Source organism: Orcinus orca, chromosome 14 (assembly GCF_937001465.1).
Source record: "Orcinus orca chromosome 14, mOrcOrc1.1, whole genome shotgun sequence".
In the NCBI taxonomy this organism is placed as follows: domain Eukaryota; kingdom Metazoa; phylum Chordata; class Mammalia; order Artiodactyla; family Delphinidae; genus Orcinus; species Orcinus orca.
Window position 1 is genome coordinate 85644493 of NC_064572.1, and position 24683 is coordinate 85669175.

General features: G+C 45.4%; 1 protein-coding gene across 2 annotated transcripts in view; it reads left to right on the forward strand.

The window, feature by feature from the left end:
• Positions 1-24683, forward strand: part of DOCK1 (dedicator of cytokinesis 1) — a 522558-nt gene that overhangs the window by 460007 nt on the left and 37868 nt on the right. For both annotated transcript variants that reach the window (XM_012531578.3, XM_033420738.2), the window contains exons 39-42: positions 12348-12437; positions 13308-13412; positions 22984-23125; positions 23260-23338. In XM_012531578.3, the coding sequence (XP_012387032.1) occupies positions 12348-12437; positions 13308-13412; positions 22984-23125; positions 23260-23338 (416 nt within the window). The remainder of the gene's footprint in view (positions 1-12347; positions 12438-13307; positions 13413-22983; positions 23126-23259; positions 23339-24683) is intronic.

Sequence of the window (24683 nt, forward strand, 5' to 3'; positions counted from 1 at the left end):
TAGAGGCGTACTGGCAAAAGAGACTGAAAAGCCATTTTGAAGGCCCGTAACTTCTCCACGAGGACGTTAAAGAGAAACGGAAGTTCGCGCATCTTTCTGAGGCTAACATGAGGGTGAGGGAGAAAATTTCATCAAACAAAATTTCAAGTACCTGGATGATGAGCCGCGAAGCAAAAAAAAAAAATCGTTTTAACATCAACGAGCATTAAATTTCCTGGGGAAAAATTAACAGAAGGAAGTAAGTATCCATCTTCTGTATTAGCTGGGATGGGCTGGAATCTGCTGGGGTTCCAACCTCTCACCGTCTCAGTGGTGCTACACAACCCAGGTTGATTTCTCACTCCTGCTGCCGGTCCCTCCTCACTGCTGGGGACCCAGGTGAGCGCAGGTCCCAACACAAAGGAATGCAGCCTCAGAGGGACAGCGAGTCACTGCCCGGCCCCTACACACTCGGCCCAGAAAAGACACATGCGTTTGTGCTCGTGTCATTGACTAAAGCAGATCACGCGGCCACAACGAGCTTCAGTGGATGGGGAAGTGCCCGGAAGGGAAGGCAATGTACGTAGCGCCTGCATCTACCAGGTAAACCAGGTAAACTACCAGGACGTTGAATCGGACAAGCGAGGCGGGGTTCTAACCTAGGGCTCTCAAGGCACGTGGAAATTGCCTAAGTATATGTGTCCTAAAAACGTAATATTCCCTCTCACCCCCCAATTACACAGCTTCCCACAGCTGGACATGTGAGAATAGCGCTATCTCCAGAACCTGGTGCCGGGCCAGCTCCTCCATAGTTGAATATCTTCCTCGGGTTAGGGAGGGGTTGGGAACGACGTGACCGGGCTGGGCAGTGCAGGGGCAGCTGCACCTGAGAACTGGTTCCAGCTCCCTGTGGCCAGGATGCCCGAAGTCTCAGCAGGTGGGGAGTCGGGGCGGCAGGAGGTCACAGCAGAAGGAAAGTTTGCTTCTTCATGCCAGATTTAGAATCACATTCATTTAGGAAACAAGACCGAGACCTGGTCTTATTATACCTGCCAGGTGTTGGGTATATGCGGTGATTTGGGAAAGAGCATCCTTCATGCCTTCTCTGGAATAAGACAATGGTTGAGGTCGTTGCTGCAGATTCAGAACTTGACCTTGGGAAGGACTAGATGCACACATTTCTGTGCTCTGTGCCCAGACTGAAGTTTTGTTTTTTGGGTTTTTTTAATTGAAATATAGTTGATTTACAGTGTTGTATTAGTTACAGGTGTACAGCAAAGTGATTCAGTTTTTTATATATGTGTGTGTGTGTGTGTGTGTGTGTGTGTGTGTGTGTGTGTGTATGTATATTCTTTTTCAGATTCTCTTCCATTACAGGTTATTTTATAAGATACTGAGTAGAGTTCCCTGTACTATACAGTGGGTCCTTGTTGGTTATCTATTTTATATATAGTAGTGTGTACACGTTAATCCCAAACTCCTAATTTATTCCCCCCCCTTCCCCTTTGGTAACCATAAATTTGTTTTCTATGTCTGTGAGTCTATTTCTGTTTTGTAAATAAGTTTATTTGTATCATTTTCATAGATTCCACATACAAGTGATATCATATGATATCTGTCTTTCCCTGTCTGGCTGACTTTACTTAGTATGATCATCTCTAGGTCCATCCATGTTGCTGCAAATGGCATTATTTCATTCTTTTTTTTGGCTGCGTGCTATTGCATTGTGTTTATCTACCACATCTCCTTTATCCATACTCATCTGTCGATTCTTGGGGGAAAAAATATCTTGAAATGGGTGATAGTTGGCAAGTGATTCAGCCCATGGGAATTTGAAGGAAGGCTGCTCACTGTGGGGTCCTCTGGGTAGAGGTGCCCAGGGAGCCAGCCCTCCTATGATGGGCGGCTCCGACCTGAGCTGTCTGCTACAAGAGTCACAGGACCCGTGCAGCCATGAGCACCTGAAACATGGCCAGTCCAGACTGAGACGCACCGTCAGTGCACAACAGCACTGGATTTCTAAGGCTCAGCGTGATCAAGAGACTTGTTATGAGCTGAACTGTGTCCACCAGAAATTCATGCGTTGATGCCCTAATCCGAGTACCTCGGAAGGTGACTATCTGGAGGTAGGGCCTGATCCAATATGACTGAACTCCATATAAGAAGAGGAGATTAGGACAAAGACACACACTGAGCAAGGACTAGGTGAGGACACAGGGTGGGGATTTGTCTCACAAGCCAAGGAGAGAGGCCTCAGAGGAAAGCATCCTTCTGACAACTCGGCCTTGGCTTCTCGCCTCCAGAACTGTAAGGAAATAAATTTGTTTAAGACGTCCAATCTTTGGAACTTTGTTATGGCAGCCTGTCAAACATCTCATTAATTTTGTGTTATTGATTCCATTTGAAAGAATACTTCAGGTATAGTAAATATTACTAAAATTAATTCCATTTTTTTAAGAGTTTGCTCATTTTTAAAGCTTTTTCCTTTTTTTTTAAATAAATTTATTTATTTTTGGCTGCATTGGGGCGGGCTTTCTCTAGTTGCTGCGAGCGGGGGCTACTCTTCATTGCGGTGTGCGGGCTTCTCATTGCGGTGGCTTCTCTTGTTGCGGAGCACGGGCTCTAGGTGTGTGGGCTTCAGTAGTTGTGGCATGCGGGCTTATTAGTTGCTCCGCGGTATGTGGGATCCTCCCAGACCAGGGATCGAACCCGAGTCCCCTGCATTGGCAGGCAGATTCTTAACCACCGTGCCACCAGGTCCCTAATTCCACTTTTTAAAATATGGCTACTAGAAAAATTGTACATGTATCTTGGCTGATGGTTCCATTGGACACTGCTGCTCTGAGCCAAAGACTTTGCTTTTGTTGAGAACGGTGTCGGCTAGCACATCCATCCACAGGCTGCTGGTAGATCGAAGCTTTACTGCATGTCCTTTGGAGTCATCACAGGCAGCGGCATTGCTTACGTGCTTGTTGGGATATATTCCTTACACTAAATGAATATTTTGAAAAACTGAAATAAATCTAAGAGAATTAGGAAATGGGAACCAAAGCCAGGAGATAATAGAATGTATGTCAGAATGACAAGGGGAAGCGTGATCACAAGCACCAAAATTGGATTTTTTTTCTTGTGACCCAGTGTCATTTCTGCAATTTGAAATAAGTGTCCAGCGTATGGTTGTTCTTAGCATTAGGGGATTTGGAGGGATGGACATGTGAGGGGCTCTTTTATGAACAGAAGGTCCTCTGAATGAAATACAGACAAGGCATGGTAGGCAGGGAAGGAAAGAGTAGAAACAGAGGCAGTTATGAAGATAAACCATAAGAAATCAGGAAGAAGCAACATAGCTTTGTTGGAGCAAGATGGAGTTTTCTGGTACTTACGTATTTTATTTTCAAAATTTAGAATTATGCCTCTCAGTTGTTTTCTTCTGTGCTTTGACCAAAGTCTATTATAATCTTATTATTAGTTTCCCAAACTCTTAAGGATGAGTCACATTTTCTCACTGTGATTTGTGTGTCCAAGTGCCTTCAGGGATGAGTGTCACCGACCCACTAGCTCTAAGGTCTGCACCTTCTTGGCCAGGTTCTACCTGGGACACTGCTGAACAATGTGGGTCTCTGAGCAGAAGTCAGCTCATCTGGCGTGTTTTCCTCATAAGCTCTCAGCCTCCCTGGACTCCCAGTCCAAGATGCATCGCCCACATCCACCCCTGCCATTCTGTTCCCCGGGCCACCATTCTGGGCTCTAACAAAGTGGCCATGGCATCATAGCTTGTATCGCTCCAAGGATGCCCAAACCTCAAGGTCCCCCAACCTCCTCTACAGGCAGATCCAGGCTTCTACCTGGCAGGTGAGGCCCCTTACAGCAGGGCTCTGCCCATGTATCTACCCTCTCGTCACCCACAGCATCTTGCCTCTTTCTGAACATGCTTTTTGATTCCCAGCCCCGGGACCTTCTGTGGTCTCCCCCGGATGGGAACGGCCCCTTCTCACCTGCTGTCTCTTGTGGTGACTCCTTCCCACCTCCTACGCATGTTTTCTTGCTGTCTCCACCTTGGAGCCTTTCCTGCCCCCCATGCAGAGAGAGTCCTGTCTCTGGGCTCTCCCTTCCCTGGCCAGGAGCTATTTCTATGTATCCTGTATCCCCTCCTTTGAGTATCTCACACTTTAATGGTCCCCTGAGTCCCCTGGGGATCTTGTTAAAATGCAGATTCTGGGAACTTCCTTGGCGGTCCAGTGGTTAAGACTCTGCACTTCCACTAAAGGGGCGCAGGTTTGATCCCTGGTCGGGGAGGTAAGATCCCACACGCTGCATGGTTCGTCCAAAGAAAAAATAATGCAGATTCTGATTCACTAGGTCTTGGGAGGGGCCTGAGGCTCTGCATTTCTAAGCAGCTCCCAGTAATGGCAGTGCAACTGGGCCAGGGTCCACCCCTGGGTCACCAGGTCCTGCTTTGACTGGAGCTCCTTGGGGACAGGGCAGGCTGTGTCTGACACTTCTGTTTGTCCCTCTTCGGGAGCCCTGTGCTGCACCCAGACTGGGTATTCAGTTACTTTTTTTAAGTAGACTGTTTTTTAATAGCAGTTTTTAGGTTCACAGCAAAATTGAACAGCAGATACGGAGAGTTCCCATGTACCCCTGCCCCCTCCCCGACATGTGCAGCCTCCCCCACTGTTAACAGTGTCATTTTTATTGAATTAAGCACATTCTGGCCAGTGCTTGAGCAAACGCTGGAAAAGGCCACCATCACTCAGACATTCCACAGAGTTCCTAACATGGGGTTCTTTTTTTTTTTTTTTTTTTTTTTTGCGGTACGCGGGCCTCTCACTGTTGTGGCCTCTCCCGTTGCGGAGCACAGGCTCCGGACGCGCAGGCTCAGCGGCCATGGCTCACGGGCCCAGCCGCTCCGCGGCATGTGGTATCTTCCCGGACCGGGGCACGAACCCATGTCCCCTGCATCAGCAGGCGAACTGTCAGCCACTGCGCCACCAGGGAAGCCCACATGGGGCTTATTTGTCTCACGTGTGTGGTCTGGCCTCCTGACGCAGACTCTGAGCCCCGGAAACGTCTGAAGGGCATCCCCCTGCCCCCCACTCCTGCCCGGCAGCCCCGGGGGCAGACCCCTGTCCTCATTCCAGAGGTGCCGCTCTTGGGTGCCTTTTCCGCAGGCTTGTTTCCCAAGCCTTTTCCGCAGGCTTGACTTGGCTTACGTGCTGCCTTCATTACAGAAGTTGTGGATGGAACAAAGACAGATTCTCCCAAGACCCGGGCCGGCTTTTCCTGCCTGGACTCCCAACAGAACCCAAGGCAGATTTGTGTCCTGGAAACCGTGAGCGCAGGCCCTTAAAGGAGCGGGTTCCCACCCCATCCCTTGGACGCCAGCACCTGCGGGGACACCCCGGGGCGCCCGCCAGAAACTGGGGTCAGACTGTATTAAAAGTCTGTCTGCCTTTGTACTCTGAAAGCAGCAACGCTGAATAGATTTTCTTCTCCTTCATATTGGACACTTCGGTTTTTGAATTATGTTCTGTTATCTTTCTGTATTGCTTCTTCACAAAAATCATTCTTTTACTTTTGCTTTTCCACCGTTTAAAAGGGTTCTGAATGTCTTTCAGCCCAGCTTTTGGTCTTTTCATCTGTTTCTTTCTCTCCAAAAAACGTCATTTCCATCTGTTTCCCTTTTCATTCTTTTGCACTTCTTCCTTCCTGGGCTAATAATTACTCCTTGCTCCTTTTCCTTTCTCTTTTTACCACCTGTTTTTGCATCTCCGGAAAGCCCACTGTCAGGTTTTATCGTGGCAGCCGAGCGTTCTGTCCTGAAGATGCTCTGAATTGTTTTACTGTGTTTGGTTGAGGCCTAGTAATTTTCAGTACAGCCCTTAGTTCAAGCCCTGCGCTGAAAGTTACCAGGCTTCCCTGTGGAGGGTGTGTCTAAAGTAGAAGCCCTGCTCTCAGGAAAATGCAGTCAGAGGGAGGGAGCCAGTATTAACGAGCATTAACCTCCTCGAAAGCCAGGAAGCAGCCTGGGAGCGTCAGCAGAGGGGGCACATAGCCGACAGCCCATGCGATGTATGAAGCTCCGGGATTCTTTTCAGCTGGAGCTCTGTCTTCTTTTCCCTTAAAATAACCTCGCCTTGACGAAGATTGCACTTTGCCTTGTGCCCAAGTCAAAAGAGGAGGCATCTTGCATCATCTCACGAACTAAAAATAGGGGTTTGGAAGCAAGTTTCCACTTCTGATGAAATGGTTGGATTTCTTTTCTAAGTATTGGGGGTGACATTTTCTCATCCTCTGAGTTTCCTTTTAAAAACACAGCTGTCATTGAGAGGAATTACAGGTGCGAGCATCATATCACCCTCTTCTTGGTCTGCTCTCAGCATTTCCAGAATTTTCAAAAATCCTGACATTTGCCAGAATCTGTTCAATTAGCAAGAATTTGGCTGCAGTGCTCAGAGATCATGTGTTAATTATGATTCGCCCCCAAAAAAGAGCGATTTATGATCAGAGCATGAGAAAATCAAGGTTTAGAGTCGGTAACAGCCCTGCCGCCCCACGCCCCGCCCTGCAGGACCCCTCACACGTGTTTCCACCACCCAGCCTCCTGGGTGCCAGGTGCCACCTGCACCCATGAATTACGGGGTGCAGGGGGGCGGGAGGGCAAAGGCCCACCTCGAGCGTGAGCAGGTAAGTACCAAAACCCTCCTCTGGTCTGTTGCACTGGTAGGCGCTGAGTCAACCTACCTAACAGGTATGGGAATGATTCCCTCTTCTGAGGAGAAAGGGGAGACTTCCTTGTCCCTGAGAAGGTGACATATAAACTGGGTCTTGAAGAATGAGACAAAGCTTGCCAGATGATGGCTGGGAGGGCAGGGATTCCAAAGACTGGGAATCACACTTGTCAAGACCAGGGCTCCCGAAGACATCTCGCTTTTCTGGAGAAGCCGAGAAGCCTGTCTCTCGGTGGGGGGGGGGGGGGGGGGTGGTGAGGAAGGGGTCCTGGGAGACACAGATGCAGAGAACTTGGGAGCCAGTCTGTCCATGGCCTTGTGTGTCTCCTGAAGATTTGACTTACCCCATGAGGCACAAGAGCCACTGAGATTCTATGAACATAGGCAAGGGTGTCTTTATTTTCCTCTTTTCAGGGAGTGATTTTGGCTCCAAGGTGACAGAAGCCCTGGGGGTGGAGGGGGCTGGAGCAGTGGTCCTGGCCTGACCTGTGGTGGCCCAGGGAAAGGTGGTGGCAGTGGGGATGAGGAGAGGCGGGTGACAGCTCCAGAGACTTGAAGTCAGCTGATCACACAGTGTCTCTCACATGGGGTCAATGTCAGATGTGTGAACGCCCAGAGGGGCCGGGCACCAGGCTGGCTCAGACACCGGGAGCAGAACAAGCCTCACATGGCTGCAAAGCTGGCAGGGAAGTGACTTCTGATCGGTCCAGGGAGGTTTTACTTCCTTCCAGGCAGTTCGAGCAGCTCCGGAGTGATTAGGCTCCATTCCCTCACATGTGAATTCTTTTTCAAAGTAATTGATTTTCCAGCTAGTGATAGCCAGGCTGTGTGGTGCAGCTTTGACCCCGTCACACCCTCCTGCCCCGGGGACAGCCCTCCGTGATCATGTCCAAGGCCTCTCCTCCCCCACTCAGCCCAGGCTCCCCCACCCCATCCAGGACATCACTCTGGCCCGTCCGCCCTCTCCCTGACAAGCAGCACTGTTTTCCTCTCCACTGGCTAATACACACTCGCCTACAACCATGCCATGATTTCTCCCATCTTTAAAAAAATTCTCTCTCGTTCTGACTCCCCTCGCCAGCTACTGCCTGTTTCTCTTCTTTCTCCAGTCCTCCTTCAAGAGCTGTGTGTACACTTCCTGTTCCTTCTCTGTTCTCCCTGAACCCACCCCCATCACAGGTGCCCAGTAATTATCTACAGAATGAGGGGATGAGTGACAGGATGTGTCCCTTCTCCTTCCAATCAAACCACCAAGGAAAAGGCAACGGTATCTTTTGCTGTCTGGTTTAGGCTTTCTAAGGGCTTGCAGAACTACAGATGTCCTGGCTTAAAGAAAAAGGAAAAAAATCCTTTTTTTTAGGGGGGAAAAAAAAAAGTTATGCCTTCTCCATTTTTCCCCGGGGCATTAAAACTGAGCAAACCATTTTCCATTTGGACGAATAAAGAATTGCTGTGGGGAAAAAAGGAGCATGATTTCAATGGTCAGTAATTCTTGAGTACCTGACTGCACCACAAGGCAGGATTTGTCTTCGAGTCGGTGTAAGAACCTTTCCAGCAAGGCTTCCTAAGTCCAGCCCAAGTCCCAGATCCCACTGGGTTTCCTGCCCTACCAGAGGGCAGCCAGCCCATCTGACCCCCTTTCTCAGGCTCTGGCTCTGTCATGTGTGCGCTCAGAGAGAGGGTGGCGTCGTTACTGCACGGTTGGGCAGCTTTGATGCAGAGCACAGAGCGAATGCTCCGTTGCAGGAGCTGGAAGAGTGGGGCCTGACTCACTCTCAGAAATGTCTTCAGAAAGTGTCCAGCCTTTGCTCAGATTAGTGGAGATCAGCTGAGAACTGCAGGAGGACCCAGGATGCAGCTTGGCTCAGGGAGAGATGGGGAGCCCTAGAGAGAGTGGAGGTGCCCATAAGGAGTCTCCATTCTGTAAGAAGAGGTTGCAGCAGCGCCGGGACTGGCCGGGTCTCCTCTCGGCTGGACCACACCCCTTGGAGTCGCCATCCAGACTTACGACACACATCTTTCCTGGGGAATCCAGCCCATCATCATCAAGGGACTGGAAAGAGATTCTCACTCACGTCATTCCTGCAGTGAAGCACTCACTGGCCAGGGCATAAGGCTAGTTCTGGGCCACATGGGTCCCCTCCAGTGCTGAGGGCCCTGAAACAGTGCTCTGGAATCTTCCACAGCATTGGCTTTTCATCCATTTCCTGTGCAGGGCACTGGAAATTTAGAGGGTGATTGAATATGACTCTTTTCCCAACAGCTGCCTGGAAAGCCAGATGAATTTTAGAATGACTGCAATAAGAGCATCCCATAAAACATCTTCACTGGTGAGGGACTTAGCTAGTTAGCGGGTTAAACCGCGGTTGCACACCAACATCCCGGTGAGTCATCACTGGCCTGAATTATTTGTAAAGGGTGTTTGTCCAGGCTGCCATCTTGGTTTTCATCCGCTGCCTCCCTAATCCTGTTAGATCAACGTTGTCATTCTACCCAACTGGTCACTCGTCAACCTCACAGTTCTCCGTAGGAAAGCAATCGCTGATACGTGCTCTGCAGCCACTTCAGTCTTGGAACTAACGAAGGAATTTCATCAGAAAAAAAAAAGTTTTCTGTTCATGACACTAGCAGAAATGGGACTCCCTGGAAGCGAAAGGTTCAGAAAGGAAAGGTGATCATCTCAAGAGAATGTAGCTGAGATCATCTGATAAAAAGAGGAGGTGGGAAGAGTGTGCTCTGTGTTGGAAGTAAACGAACAAGGCCAAGGATGCTGTAAGATGGACGAAGGATTTCAAATCAGAAAGTAAAGCGGAGCGTTGCTAGGGTGCTTTTTCATTTGGGGCTGCCTACTGCATGTCTAAGAATGGAGCCAGGGTAGGGCATTCAATCACACAGGCTAAAGCGATTCTTCCACCGAGATCATCTAAATCTTGATCATATTGAATCTGTTTTCTCTCTGGCACGGAAATATTTTCCAAGGTATTCACACGGGAAATATGAGCAACCCACACTCTGTAGAGCCCTAGCCAATTAAAAGTAGATGAAAATCTCCTTAATGCAGAATCCTTTAAAACATTCCGGGGTGAGGGGGGTGGAGAGGGGAATGCATGTTTATAGAAAATCTGATAAAGAACACAACTGTGTAACCTCTGGGTGAGTTGGATAAAATATTTATTCAAGACATATTTCTTTTAAAAACAATTACTTTTGATAGTTTAAAGCATCTCATCTGTCATTTAGGATAAAAATAGATTAAGCAGTGAATTAGAAGCCCTAAGATTCTAGGCAGCGAAGAGAGTGGTGTATTAGCTTGCAGAAAACTAAAGAAAAATCAATGGAGTGAATGAGAACTACAACTAAAGGTCATGATTTCTTTGAAATGGAAATGTACTAAGGGAGGAATTGGTCACTGGAGCTTAAAAGAAACATTCCAAGTGGAGAAGCTCCCTCTTCCTAGAAATACGAGCTTCGGCTCTGGCAAAGGGCATGAGCTAGCTGGAGCAGCAGATGAAGACATTCAAAGGATGCAAAGCTTCAGCAGGATGAAGGAGACAGGTAGGGTTTCTTGGGAAGCGAAGTGTGTGGTTCTAGGAAGAGCATCTCAGCCACTTTCTCTCTTCCCTGGCTGCTGGTCCTAACTCTGAAATCTTTTTCTACTCTGGGCTTATTTTTAATACTTTCAAAGTATTAAAATGCAATTTCAGAATAGCTTTTTCTCATCAAAAATAGCAGATGGTTTATTTAAGTAGCAGCTGTGTAAAGAGCATTTTAAGTCTATTGGGTGATTCAGTAATAAGTAAGGTCCTTGATAGTGTGGTTCTACTAAGAAAAGGCAAAGACTGGCAGGCAGGTGAGGGTTCAGTGCCAAGGGTATGCCAGTTATGGGACCCGGCTGTGTTCTCAGTGAGAGCCTGGAGTTAGGGACTAGCTTATCATCCTTTAAAACCCATTCCAGGAGGAGGGGGTGTGGGGCAGCTGGAAGTGCTGGCACATGGTCATTGTTATGGGCTCAATGTTTGCATCCCTCCAAAATTCATATGTTAAAACCCTAACCACCATGTGATGATATTTGGAAGTGAGGTTTTGGGAAGGTAATTATGTTTATATTGGGTCATGATTAGGGTGGGGGCCCCCCATGATGGGATTAGTGCCCTTATAAGAAGAGGAAGAGAAAGATCTCTCCTAAGGCCATGTGAGCACACAGTAAGAAGGTGCCTGTCTATGAGTCAGGAGGCGAACGCTTACCAAGAACTGAATCTGCCTACACCTTGATCTTGGACTTCCCAGCCTCCAGAACTGTGAGAAGGAAATACCTGTTGTATGGGATTTTGTTATGGCACCTCCAGCTAAGTCATCGAGAGCAAGAACTCCAGAAAAAGACCAAGCTGGGGCGAGTACACCGCACTGTGTGCCCTTGGGCAGGTAACTTACCTGTCTGATCCCCAACTTCCTTATCTGCCAACCAGGTGTAATAAAGATACCCACCTGACAAGGCGAAGGACTTTAACAAGACAATGCAGGTGGCATCTCGCTGGAGGTAGAATAAGCTTGCAGTCACTGCCCTAACAGTGCTACCACTTTGTGGGGATGGTTCCAGTGGAGAAGTGAGCGATTCATGTCTGGGGACCCAGTATGTGGGGTGGTGTGACACTTTCCTGATTCTAAGTGAATAACCTTCATTTCTGTTTGAGAAACATTGTTGAGCAGGTCCTGGGCTCCATACGGTCCAGAGGTTTTGATGATGCTCAGGGCCTGCCCTCAAGGGGCTCATAGTCCCTGAGGAGGAATGACAAAGGAGCATTCCACTTTCAGTACATTACCCAAAGTTTTTTTAGTAGGGGAATCCTGGGTCTTGTAGGAGCCCAGAGGAGGAGGGTGGGTGGCACCCAGGAAAGCTTTCTGGAGGAGATAGTTCCTCCATATTTTCCATGTTCTTTTCAAGTAAACCACTGTATTTTATTTTTCCCAAGGAAAACAAGGGAAATTCAGGCCTACCACATGTATCAGTAAATTAATCCACATGTGTCAAAAGTTTATCAGCATTTTAATAAACGTTACCTGATTGGGAAACCCACTTTTAAACCATTACCATAAAAAATTCTCCCTTTCGAAACGATGGCAGATTTTACATCCTGACGGTATCTGCAAACATAACACGAACTCCTTGCAAGCCTTAATTTAGATTTGAAATAGATCCTTGTCTTTCTGACCACTGACACATAGAGCTTATTAAATGGGATGATTTGGGAAAGTAGCAAAATCAGGCCTGTGGTTTCTACGCAAACGCTCCTCTCAACCTCGCCCTGTGGTTTCCTTTCTGAGCTCCACGGCTGCTCCGACAGATGGACGTCAGCGGCCTGCAGCAGGCGAGGCAGGACTGGCCGGCCGACTGCTCCGACCAGGGGCAGTGGCCAGCATGATTGATGAGCCAGTAGCTGACCAGTTCGGTCAACTGATGCCCGAGCCAAAGGCCATGAGCCTCTAGAAAATATCTGTATTTTTCCAGTGCTTTCAGATTAAGCAAGTGTATTTCCAGCTTGTTTCATCATGAACAGTTGTGTTGCGGCATATTACTCTTTGACCACAGGATTCAGGTTTGAGTTTCTCTTTCCCTTGTTGCTTTCTTTTCCCTCACAGATGTGGGAAGAGGCCATCGCCCTGGGCAAGGAACTGGCTGAACAGTATGAAAACGAGATATTCGATTATGAACAACTTAGCGAATTGCTGGTAGGTCTTTCTTTCTCTTTAAATGAACAGGCAATCTCAGCTTGTTCTTCTGGAATTTTTCTTTTCCTTTGAACGTTGGGATTCTCCTTCATTTTGTCCAGGAGGACACTTGATTTATTTGCTGGTTGATTCTGGCCCACGAGTATTCACTTTTTATTCCCCAGTGAGCTTTTTCTGGCCCACGAGTATCCACTTTTTATTCCCCAGTGAGCTTTTGTAACCAAACTCTAAGACGCCTCTGAACGATTTATATGTGAACAACTGCTGAGTCTAGGTGTACGTTGGTCTTGATGGCCCAAAGGTCTCCAGGAGTCTCCACTCGTTTAAAACTGTGAGCCTGTCCACAAGAGGGGGACGGATGGAGGCTAGCCCAGACCTTTCTCCTGCCACAGAAGCTATCGGTTTCTAACTACTGCTTTCTCTGCTGTATCGTTTTTGTATTCAGCAGATCGACTTAATGATGTTGTGATGTGTATCATGAATGTGGAACAGAATTCTGCCCTTTTAAATTCTCTTGAAATGTATCCCATTATCTGACTGATACCTTTTTAAAAAAATCCTAAAGATCAGACATTTAATCAGAAGAAAAACCATCTTTCTGGTGCCTCTTTGGTTATGAAAACACCTATACATCACAACTGGCTGCTGAATTTGGCTTTTTGGTCAAATTCCCCTGCTGAATGTTGGAGGGTGAGTGAGGAGTACTGTCAAAGCTTCGTGGTGAGATTAAATTCAATGCCTGCGTCAGCACCACTCCCCCACCTTCTCCCCCTCTCACCCACTAGAACTGCCAAAGCTGGAAGAATCCAGATGCATGGATGTTCAACTACTCCATTCAAACCTGAAATGCATTTCCTTTCTTCCTTTCAGAAAAAACAGGCTCAATTTTATGAAAACATCGTCAAGGTGATAAGACCCAAGCCTGACTATTTTGCTGTCGGTTACTACGGACAAGGATTCCCCACGTTCCTTCGGGTAACTTTGGATTCTGTTTTGATTGGGTCAGGATTGCTCCCTGGGCAGCGAGCCTCTTCCCTTTCCGAGGAAGAATTTGGACTTCGCATCCGAAGTCCGACTCTTTGTATTATTTTAACAGCTCTGTGCTTGACTTAGGGTGCCAGAGAGGGGCTGATCATATTTTTTGATTGCATATAAACTTTCCATCTCATTTTTCCCAAATAGAACTCCTGTTCAGACATTTATCTGTATTTTTAAAATTATGGTTGGAGACTTCCCTGGTGGTCCAGTGGTGAGGACTCCGCACTTTCACTGCCAGGGGCCCAGGTCCAATCCCTAGTCAGGGAACTAGGATCCCACACGCCGCGTGGCACGGCCAAAAAAAAAAAATTCTGTAAGATCTATATGCATAACATAAAATGTACCCTCTTTAGGTGTATCGTTCAATGGCATTAAGTTTATTTAGTTCGTTGTGCAACTATTCCCACCATCCATCTCCTGATCTTTTTCATCTTCCCGAACTAGAACTTCTATCCCATTAAACAATAATTCCCCCTTCTCCCCTCCCCCCCAGACCCTGGCAACCACGCTTTTACTTTCTGTCTCAGAATTTGCCTGTTCCAGGGACCTCATTTAAGTGGAATAATATAAAACTTGGCCTTTTGTGCCTGGCTCACTTCCCTGAGCGTCATGTCTGCAAGGCTTATCCACATGGTAGCGTGTATCAGAACTTCATTCCTTTTTATGGAAGAGTCATATTCCATCGTACTGATGTACCACATTTTGTTTATCCATCCATCCTTTGATAGACTTTGGGTTGTTTTGCCTATTATGAATAACACTGCGATGAACATGAGTATTTTTAATTATATGAGAAACTGGATTCCCAGTGCTGGAAACTCAGAATCATACTCCATTTCTGAGACAGGCATGTGCTCTTTGACACATGATGGAAGAAATACTGTGACCACCAGCCACGTCACCCAGTAATCATGAGGCCAGAAACTGTGTAAATAAATGCTGCCCAGCCTGCTAGTAGGATTGTTAAAGTTCCTCAAAAACGCATTCTTGGATGCCATTGACCATGATTTCCTGTCATTTCTTATGACCTTTTTTTTTTAATGTCACCTGGTTTTCTCTTATCCTGGGAGACCATGCGTGATCCTTCTGGTTTTAGAGAAGCAGGAGCTCTCTGCCTAGGGCACACCTGTCTGGGGCAGTTAGATCCAGTTGGGAGATTTCTGTAGCCCCAGAGGTGTGTTCCTTTGGCCCTGGTGTTTCTGATCCCACAGGAGGCCCTGATAGTATAAGACGTCCCTTCCCTCTGGCACCAGCAGGGAGGACTTACTTGGTGAGGACCTGTCATTCTGTATAGGAACTTCAGCAAGTGGCCCTCGCAGGGCTGACCAGCTCCAGAAGGTGTGACCTGTTAGTTGATATGCTCACGCAGGGTCCTGGCTGGGTGCCTGGGGCATCTGGCCTGTCCCTGTCACTGCTGGTCAGTCTCTCCTTAACACCGACACCTTCATCGTGCAGCTGTGGCATCTAAGATAGAGGTTAGGGAGGATTTTGAAATTAACTGTAAGTTAAAAACCAATCCAAAAGGGATAATGAGCCTGGAGTTGAAGTCACCTACTGTTGCTCAAGGCTTTAATTAATGTATGTGAATCTGTACATATGCCTCCGTGTGTGTGTGTGTGTGTGTGTGTGTGTGTGTGTCTCTAAGAAAGACTGAGAGGGAGGGGCAGGCCCTAAATCACAGCTGACCTGTGCTGTGCTGGGAGTAGAGTGTGTGTGGCCCTCCTTGGACGGTGCCGTAATTTAAGGCCTCTACGGCTCTGTCCTGGTGTCCTGAGCTGGCAGCAGGGCGGGGTGAGCATTTTGCAGCCCCCAAGCCAACTGATGCCAGGGTTGTCCTGGGAGGTCACATGAGATCCATGCTCCAGGGACCGTGCTGGGTCACCTGCCCGTCACAAGGACAAAATGCAGAGTACGAATAACGAGTTTAACGGGCTTGATTAATATGGAACTGACTGACCCCCACCCCCGAATAATTCTGTGGGCCTATAGCAATACATTCATTACGCTTCACAGATTACCTGTCGGGGCTCCATCTGACAATGACATTAGCAGTTACAAAAAAGTGGGTGGGATGTTTGTGTACTTCATTCAGTGCCGGGAGCACAGCCTCTGAGAACTGACTCGCTGCCCCCTCTGCTTTGTTTTGCTTTAAGCATTGATCGCATGGGCTTTTTTGCATTTGTATGAATATTTATGATTCTTACAAGGAGTAAATATCTTTGACTATTTGTACGTTTCCCTCCTGTTTTCAGGCTTGAAAGGACCACTTCAAAATGCAAAGTAATTGACATTTCTAGAAAATGTGATTAGTGTGTTCATCTGTAACTCACTAGTGTTTTTCTGTTAAAGCCTTTATATACATTTTTAGTATTATGTCTTCCTTCTAGGGTAAAGCATAATAAATGCATGCTAGTTTCGCGGTAGCCTGTTATACATTAAATCACCCTGAATTTCTGAAATGTTTGGCTTTTTATAGCCCTGCAGGTGCCCGTACTGTGTATTTATATTTATATTTCTAATTAAGACTAATAGTATTTTGGTTTCTGCTTCAGATTATTTTTTTAAAGAAAGAGTACATTTTTCTCCTGTAATGGGTACTTTAAGACATACCTAAGCACAAAGTGAAAAAACATTTTAAATTCTTCCTTCTTTAGTGATTTACAAGGACTCAGAATAACTGTGGACTAGGGAAGGGGATAAATGGAATGCCACAGGGGCTCTGTTTTTGTGAAAATTCATTAATTAGACAGATTTTAATTTGGCTTTGAGCTGAGGCTCTAGGACGCATCTGTTTGTGTATCTTCTCTTCCCCTTTCTCCCCCCCCCACCCTTGCACTCTGGCATCCGTCCAGGGTCAGGGAAGATAACAGGGCTGCCCCTAACTCATGACCAGCTGGCCTGGACCCTCTTGCCCAGGGTCCCTGATGAAACAGCAACCAAGTCCAAGGAGGAGAAGCACGAGCCCCCAGCCTCCTGTTTCTCGGGTTCTGTGGGTTCTGCTCCTCGCAACAAGGAAAACCTTGTGGCAGTTTTCATTGATGTTGAGACAGCCCTAAGATGGGGCAAGAAGATGGGTGGGGGGAGGTGGAGGGCTTCAAGAACCAGCTGCAGCATCACACTACCCATTGACGCCTTTCTGTGATTCAGTTGCCACTCAGAACACACTTGTTGAATCTCTGAAGGTATGGAGACCAGTGCCGTCTTGGAATCAGAACGTTCCTGACACACATTTACAGAGTCACGAGACAGGTCTCAGTGAGACAGCCTGAGTAGAGAGGAATGCTTACCTACATATCATCCTCCCTCGAGGTCGCCCAGCCCAGCCACCCAAAACAACCCCCAGGTGCACTCTCCAGACTTCGTGGAGGTGACAGAAGTGGCATTTGAGAGGGACAGACTCCAGCCTTTAGGAGGAACACTCTACATGCTCTGCCCTGTCATCCGTTGACAGCTCGTTGTGCACACGACAACTGCAAACGTTCCAGGGGGGGAGTCCAGCCACCACCTCCACCCTCTCAGCACCAGGGGAGGCCCAGAGCCTTGGGTGCCTCTGCTTTGGTCTGGACCCTCTCCCCTCTGGTTCTGCTCATCTCTTGGCTGTGACCCGTAGGAGCCAGCTTGGAAAGTCGTGCTCAGGCTCTGAGGCCCCACCTTAATCTCAGGCTCTCTTGAATTCTTTTTTTTTTTTTAATTTTAATTTAATTTAATTTTTTTTTTATACAGCAGGTTCTTATTAGTTATCCATTTTATACATATTAGTGTATATATGTCAATCCCAATCTCCCTGTTCATCCCACCACCACCACCCCCATCACTTTCCCCCCTTGGTGTCCATACGTTTGTTCTCTACATCTGTGTCTCACTTTCTGCCCTGCATACCGGTTCATCTGTACCATTTTTCTAGGTTCCACATACGTGCATTAATATACGATATTTGTTTTTCTCTTTCTGACTTACTTCACTCTGTATGACAGTCTCTAGATCCATCCACGTCTCTAAAAATGACCCAATTTCGTTCCTCTTTATGGCTGAGTAATATTCCATTGTATATATGTACCACATCTTCTTTATCCATTTGTCTGTTGATGGGCATTTAGGTTGCTTCCATGACCTGCCTATTGTAAATAGTGCTACAATGAACATTGGGGTGCATGTGTCTTTTTGAATTATGGTTTTCTCTGGGTATATGCCCAGTAGTGGGATTGCTGGGTTGTATGGTAGTTCTATTTTTAGTTTTTTAAGGAACCTCCATACTGTTCTCCATAGTGGCTGTATCCATTTACATTCCCACCAACAGTGCAAGAGGATTCCCTTTTCTCCACACCCTCTCCAGCATTTGTTGTTTGTAGATTTTCTGATGATGCCCATTCTAACTGGTGTGAGGTGATACCTCATTTTAGTTTTGATTTGCATTTCTCTAATAATTAGTGATGCTGAGCAGCTTTTCATGTGCTTCTTGGCCATCTGTATGTCTTCTTTGGAGAAATGTCTATTTAGTTCTTCTGCCCATTTTTGGATTGGGTTGTTTGTTTTTCTAATACTGAGCTGCATGAGCTGTTTATATATTTTGGAGATTAATCCTTTGTCTGTTGATTCATTTGCAAATATTTCCTCCCATTATGAGGGTTGTCTTTTTGTCTTGTTTATGGTTTCCTTTGCTGTGCAAAAGCATTGAAGTTTCCTTAGGTCTCATTTGTTTATTTTTGTTTTTATATCCATTACTCTAGGAGGTGGATCAAAAAAGGTCTTTTTTTTTTTCTTTTCTTTTTTTTGCAATACACGGGCCTCTCACTGTTGTGGCCTCTCCCATTGTGGAGCACAGGCTCCGGATGCACAGGCTCAGCGGCCATGGCTCACGGGCCCAGCCGCTCTGCGGCATGTGGGGTCTTCCCGGACCGGGGCACGAACCCGTGTCCCCTGCATCGGCAGGCGGACTCTCAACCACTGCACCACCAGGGAAGCCCGATCAAAAAAGGTCTTGCTGTGATTTATGTCAGAGTGTTCTTCCTATGTTTTCCCCTAAGAGTTTTATAGTGTCTGGTCTTACATTTAGGTCTGTAATTCATTTTCAGTTTATTTTTGTGTATGCTCTTAGGGAGTGTTCTAATTTCATTCTTTTACATGTAGCTGTCCAGTTTTCCCAGCACCACTTATTGAAGAGACTGTCTTTTCTCCATTGTATATCCTTCCCTCCTTTGTCATAGATCAGTTGACCATAGGTGCGTGGGTTTATCTCTGGGCTTTCTATCTTGTTCCATTGATCTATATTTCTATTTTTGTGCCAGTACCGTACTGTCTTGATTACTGTAGCTTTGTAGTATAGTCTGAAGTCAGGGAGTCTGATTCCTCCAGTTCCGCTTTTTTCCCTCAAGACTGCCTTGACTATTCTGGGTCTTTTGTGTCTGCATACAAATTTTAAGATTTTTTTGTTCTAGTTCTGTAAAAAATGCCATTGGTCATTTGATAGGGGTTGCATTGTATCTGTAGATTGCTTTGGGTAGTATAGTCATTTTCACAATATTGATACTTCCAATCCAAGAACATGGTATATCTCTCCATCTGTTGGTATCATCTTTAATTTCTTTCATCAGTGTCTTATCATTTTCTGCATACAGGTCTTTAGTCTCCCTAGGTAGGTTTATTCCTAGGTATTTTATTCTTTTTGTTGCACTGGTAAATGGGAGTGTTTCCTTAATTTCTCTTTCAGATTTTTCATCATTAGTGTATAGGAATGCAAGAGATTTCTATGCATTAATTTTGTATCCTGCAACTTTACCAGATTCATTGATTAGCTCTAGTAGTTTTCTGGTGGCATCTTTAGGATTCTCTATGTATAGTATCATGTCGTCTGCAAACAGTGACAGTTTTACTTCTTCTTTTCCTATTTGGATTCCTTTTATTTCTTTTTCTTCTCTGATTGCTGTGGCTAGGACTTCCAAAACTATGTTGAATAATAATGGTGAGGGTGGACATCCTTGTCTTATTCCTGATCTTAGAGGAAATGCTTTCAGTTTTTCACCATTGAGAATGATGTTTGCTGTGGGTTTGTCGTATATGGCCTTTATTATGTTGAGGTAGGTTCTCTCTATGCCCACTTTCTGGAGAGTTTTTATCATAAATGGGTGTTGAATTTTGTTGAAAGCTTTTTCTGCATCTATTGACATGATCATATGGTTTTTATTCTTCAGTTTGTTAACATGGTGTATCACAATGATTGATTTGCGTATATTGAAGAAACGTTGCATCCCTGGGATAAATCCCATTTGATCATGGTGTATGATCCTTTTACTGTATTGTTGGATTCTGTTTGCTAGCGTTTTGTTGAGGATTTTTGCATCTATATTCATCAGTGATATTGGTCTGTAAGTTTCTGTTTTTGTGGTATCTTTGTCTGGTTTTGGTATCAGGGTGATGGTGGCCTCATAGAATGAGTTTGGGAGTTTTCTCTGCAATATTTTGGAAGAGTTTGAGAAGGATGGGTGTTAGTTCTTCTCTAAATGTTTGATAGAATTTACCTGTAAAGCCATCTGGTCCTGGACTTTTGTTTGTTGGAAGGTTTTTAATCACAGTTTCAATTTCATGACTTGTGATTGGTCTGTTCATATTTTCTATTTCTTCCTGGTTCAGTCTTGGAAGGTAATACCTTTCTAAGAATTTGTCCATTTCTTCCAGGTTGTCCATTTTATTGGCATAGAGTTGCTTGTAGTAGTCTCTTAGGATGCTTTGTATTTCTGTGGTGTCTGTTGTAACTTCTCCATTTCCATTTCTAATTTTATTGATTTGAGTCCTCTCCCTCTTTTTCTTGAGTCTGACTAATCGTTTATCAATTTTGTTTATCTTCTCAAAGAACCAGCTTTTAGTTTTATTGATCTTTGCTGCTGTTTTCTTTGTTTCTATTTCATTTATTTCTGTGCTGATCTTGATGATTTCTTTCCTTCTGCCCTGCATACCGGTTCATCTGTACCATTTTTCTAGGTTCCACATACGTGCATTAATATACGATATTTGTTTTGCTAACTTTGGGTTTTGTTTGTCCTTCTTTCTCTAGTTCCTTTAGGTGTAAGGTTAGATTGTTTATTTAAGATTTTTCTTGTTTCTTGAGGTAGGCTTGTATAGCTATAAACTTCCCTATTAGTAATGCTTTTGCTCCATCCCATAGGTTTTGGATCGTCGTGTTTTCATTGTCATTTGTCTCTAGGTATTTTTTGATTTCCTCTTTGATTTTTTCAGTGATCTCTTGATTATTTAGTAACGTATTGTTTAGCCTCCATGTGTTTGTGTTTTTTACGTTTTTTTCCCTGTAATTGATTTCTAATCTCATAGCGTTGTGGTCAGAAAAGATGCTTGATGTGATTTCAATTTTCTTAAATTTACTGAGGCTTGATTTGTGACCCAAGATGTGATCTATCCTGGAGAATGTTCCATGCGCACTTGAGAAGAAAGTGTAGTCTGCTGTTTTTGGATGGAATGTCCTATAAATATCAATTAAATCTATCTGGTCGGTTGTAACATTTAAAGTTTGTGTTTCCTTATTAATTTTCTGTTTGGATGATCTGTCCATTGGTGTAAGTGAGGTGTTACTGTCGATTATTGTGTTACTGTGTTACTGTGGATTTCCTATTATGTTACTGTCAATTTCCTCTTGTTAGAGCTGTTAGCAGTTGCCTTATGCATTGAGGTGCTGCTATGTTGGGTGCATATATATTTATAATTGTTGTATCTTCTTCTTGGATTTATGCCTTGATCATTACATAGTGTCCTTCCTTGTCTCTTGTAACATTCTTTATTTTAAAGTCTATTTTATCTGATATGAGTATTAATACTCCAGCTTTCTTTTGATTTCCATTTGCGTGGAATATCTTTTTCCATCCCCTCACTTTCAGCCTGTATATATCCCTAGGTCTGAAGTGGGTCTCTTGTAGACAGCGTATATATGGGTCTTGTTTTTGTATCCATTCAGCAAGCCTGTGTCTTTTGGTTGGAGCATTTAATCCATTGACGTTTAAGGTAATTATCAATATGTATGTTCCTGTTACCATTTTCTTAATTGTTTTGGGTTTGTTTTTGTAGGTTCTTTTCTTCTCTTGTGTTTCCCACTTAGAGAAGTTCCTTTAGCATTTGTTGTAGAGCTGGTTTAGTGGTGCTGAATTCTCTTAGCTTTTGCTTGTCTGTAAAGCTTTCGATTTCTTCATCGAATCTGAAGGAGATCCTTGCCAGGTAGAGTAATATTGGTTGTGGGTTCTTCCCTTTCATCACTTTAAGTATATCATGCCATTCCCTTCTGACTTGTAGAGTTTCTGCTGAGAAATCAGCTGTTAACCTTTTGGGAGTTCCCTTGTTATTTGTCGTTTTTCCCTTGCTGCTTTCAATAATTTTTCCTTGTCTTTAATTTTTGCCAATTTGATTACTGTGTGTCTCGGCATGTTTCTCCTTGGGTTTATCCTGTCTGGGACTCTCTGCACTTCCTGGACTTGGGTGGCTATTTCCTTTCCCATGTTAGGGAAGTTTTCAACTATTATCTCTTCAGATATTTTCTCGGGTCCTTTCTCTCTCTCTTCTCCTTCTGGGACCCCTATGATGCGAATGTTGTTGTGTTTAATGTTGTCCCAGAGGTCTCTTAGGGTGTCTTTATTTCTTTTCATTCTTTTTTCTTTATTCTGTTCCGCAGCAGTGAATTCCACCATTCTGTCTTCCAGGTCACTTATCCGTTCTTCTGCCTCAGTTATTCTGCTATTGATTCCTTCTCGTGTATTTTTCATTTCAGTTATTGTGTTGTTCATCTCGTTTGTAATTCTTCCAGGTCTTTGTTAAACATCTCTTGCATCTTCTCAATCTTCGCCTCCATTCTTTTTCCAAGGTCCTGGATCATCTTCACTATCAGTATTCTGAATTCTTTTTCTGGAAGGTTGCCTATCTCCACTTCATTTAGTTGTTTTTCTGGGGTTTTATCTTACTCCTTCATCTGGTACATAGCCCTCTGCCTTTTCATCTTGTCTATATTTCTGTGAATGTGGTTTTTGTTCCACAGGCTGCAGGATGGTAGTTCTTCTTGCTTCTGCTGTCTGCCCTCTGGTGGATGAGGCTATCTCTCCCTTGAATTCTTTCTGGTAGGATGGAAACTACTTAATTAGGGGGGAGATGATATGGACACCATTCTCCTCCACTTGCCTTGGTGCCTTTACCCTGTCTGACCATTTCATGCCCACTAGTGTGTGGGCTTCAGTCACTCACTTGGTTTCTCATGGTTTTGTAAATTGATTGCTACTGTTAAGACTGAAATGTACTTTCAGTAACATCATCTTTAGTGCTTCTTAAACAGTATTAACTTACCTGGCTTCTGTTCCTGTGTTCTTGATTAGTAAGATCACCACGATTACAAGCTGTTCTTCAGTTCAGTGACATTTTAAAAAAAAACTGTCAAGCCCATCTTGAAGACCAATGCCTTTATGTGTGAACTTTTCCTGGCCCTTCCCCTGGGGTGTTATTTAATGAATGTCATTGTTTCCAGGGGAAAGTTTTCATTTACCGTGGGAAGGAGTATGAACGCCGGGAAGATTTTGAAGCTCGGCTATTAACTCAGTTTCCAAATGCTGAGAAAATGAAGACAACATCTCCACCAGGCGATGATATTAAAAACTCTGCTGGCCAATGTATCCTTTCAGACAGCCACGTCGGATATAAAATGATGGCGATGTCGTTTGTTTGGATGGTTGGGTGTACGTGGGACCTTGCTCCTGGCTAATGACCACGCTGCCTTATGATCCTTAACCCCCTTGACCTTCAGATATTCAGTGCTTCACAGTAAAGCCCAAACTCGATTTGCCCCCTAAGTTCCACAGGCCCGTGTCAGAGCAGATTGTAAGGTAACATTTTCCTTACCCAACATGAGGGTGGTGAGAGGCATACACAGATCGCTTCTTCATAATTTCACGTCTCAGAGGGTGGATGTCAGCCTTTGATTAACTTTTCAGATGCTCTTTCTGTTTACTTCAAAAAGCAAGGGAAATTAGTCATGTTCAGCATCAAAGAAGGGGGAAGGAAGATGTGAACACGTGTGGCCGGGAGGGTGCAAGGCTGTTCCTTATACCCGAGATTGGGAGACAGGGAAAGTCAGGAGGAGAAAGGGGTACTCTGGGCTCCATTTGAGCCACCAGGTGAGAGACCCTCTGTAGACCTTTTCTCCAGGGCTCAGGCCCTGCCCCACACCCCACAGGTCTGTCTGTGTGCCTGTGGTGTGGCCAGAGCATTCGGATCCCAGAAGCCAGGAATAGGGATTCAGACATGTGCTCGTGATGGAGAACCAGGTGGGGGATGAGAAGAAGCCTTCACCTGTACAACAGGGTGATTACATAATATGGGATTTGGAGGTGGATTTTTTTTTTTTTTTTTTTTGCGGTACGCGGGCCTCTCACTGTTGTGGCCTCTCCCGTTGCGGAGCACAGGCTCCGGACGCGCAGGCTCAGCAGCCATGGCTCACGGGCCCAGCCGCTCCGCGGCACGTGGGATCTTCCCAGACCGGGGCACGAACCCGTGTCCCCTGCATCGGCAGGTGGACTCTCAACCACTGCGCCACCAGGGAAGCCCCTGGAGGTGGATTTTAAAACTCACAGGCCAACTGTCCAAATTTGAGTGAGATTTTCTGCATCTACATTGAATTGCCCCTGACTTAGCAGTGGTGTAGAAACACCTACACTAGATGTCTCTTAGATATGAAGAATTTTCTATTGGATCCATGTACTGGTGAAAAACAATTAACCTCTTTGATGGCCTAATAATGCTCAGGATCTGCTTATTTTATATCCTGAAGTTTGGTGGATTGGGTTCTTCTACAAAATCCACTACCATTTCTTTAACCTTTCATCAGCAAACATGGGAGATAAGCCAGGACTTGGTTTATTGATGGATGCTCGCTTTCATAAGGCTTAGACTTCAAGTTTTGCAACATTTTTTTCTCAGAGAGGCATTAAACACTAGTGAACTGTAGTGTATGCTCAGATATTTCCCTTTGATGTGGGGCGCCCACCTGCGTTTCAGCGCAGGGGGGTGAGTGAGCCTCCCAGCCTGCCTCTGGGATGTGCGTGAAACCCACCCCCTCCCCAGGGGAGGAAGGCACAGTCTCCATCTTATGTATGCCACCCTTGGTGGTTGCCAAATCTGCCTTTTGTAGATCTGAAATTAAAGTATACAAGACCTTTTAAAAAATAAGAC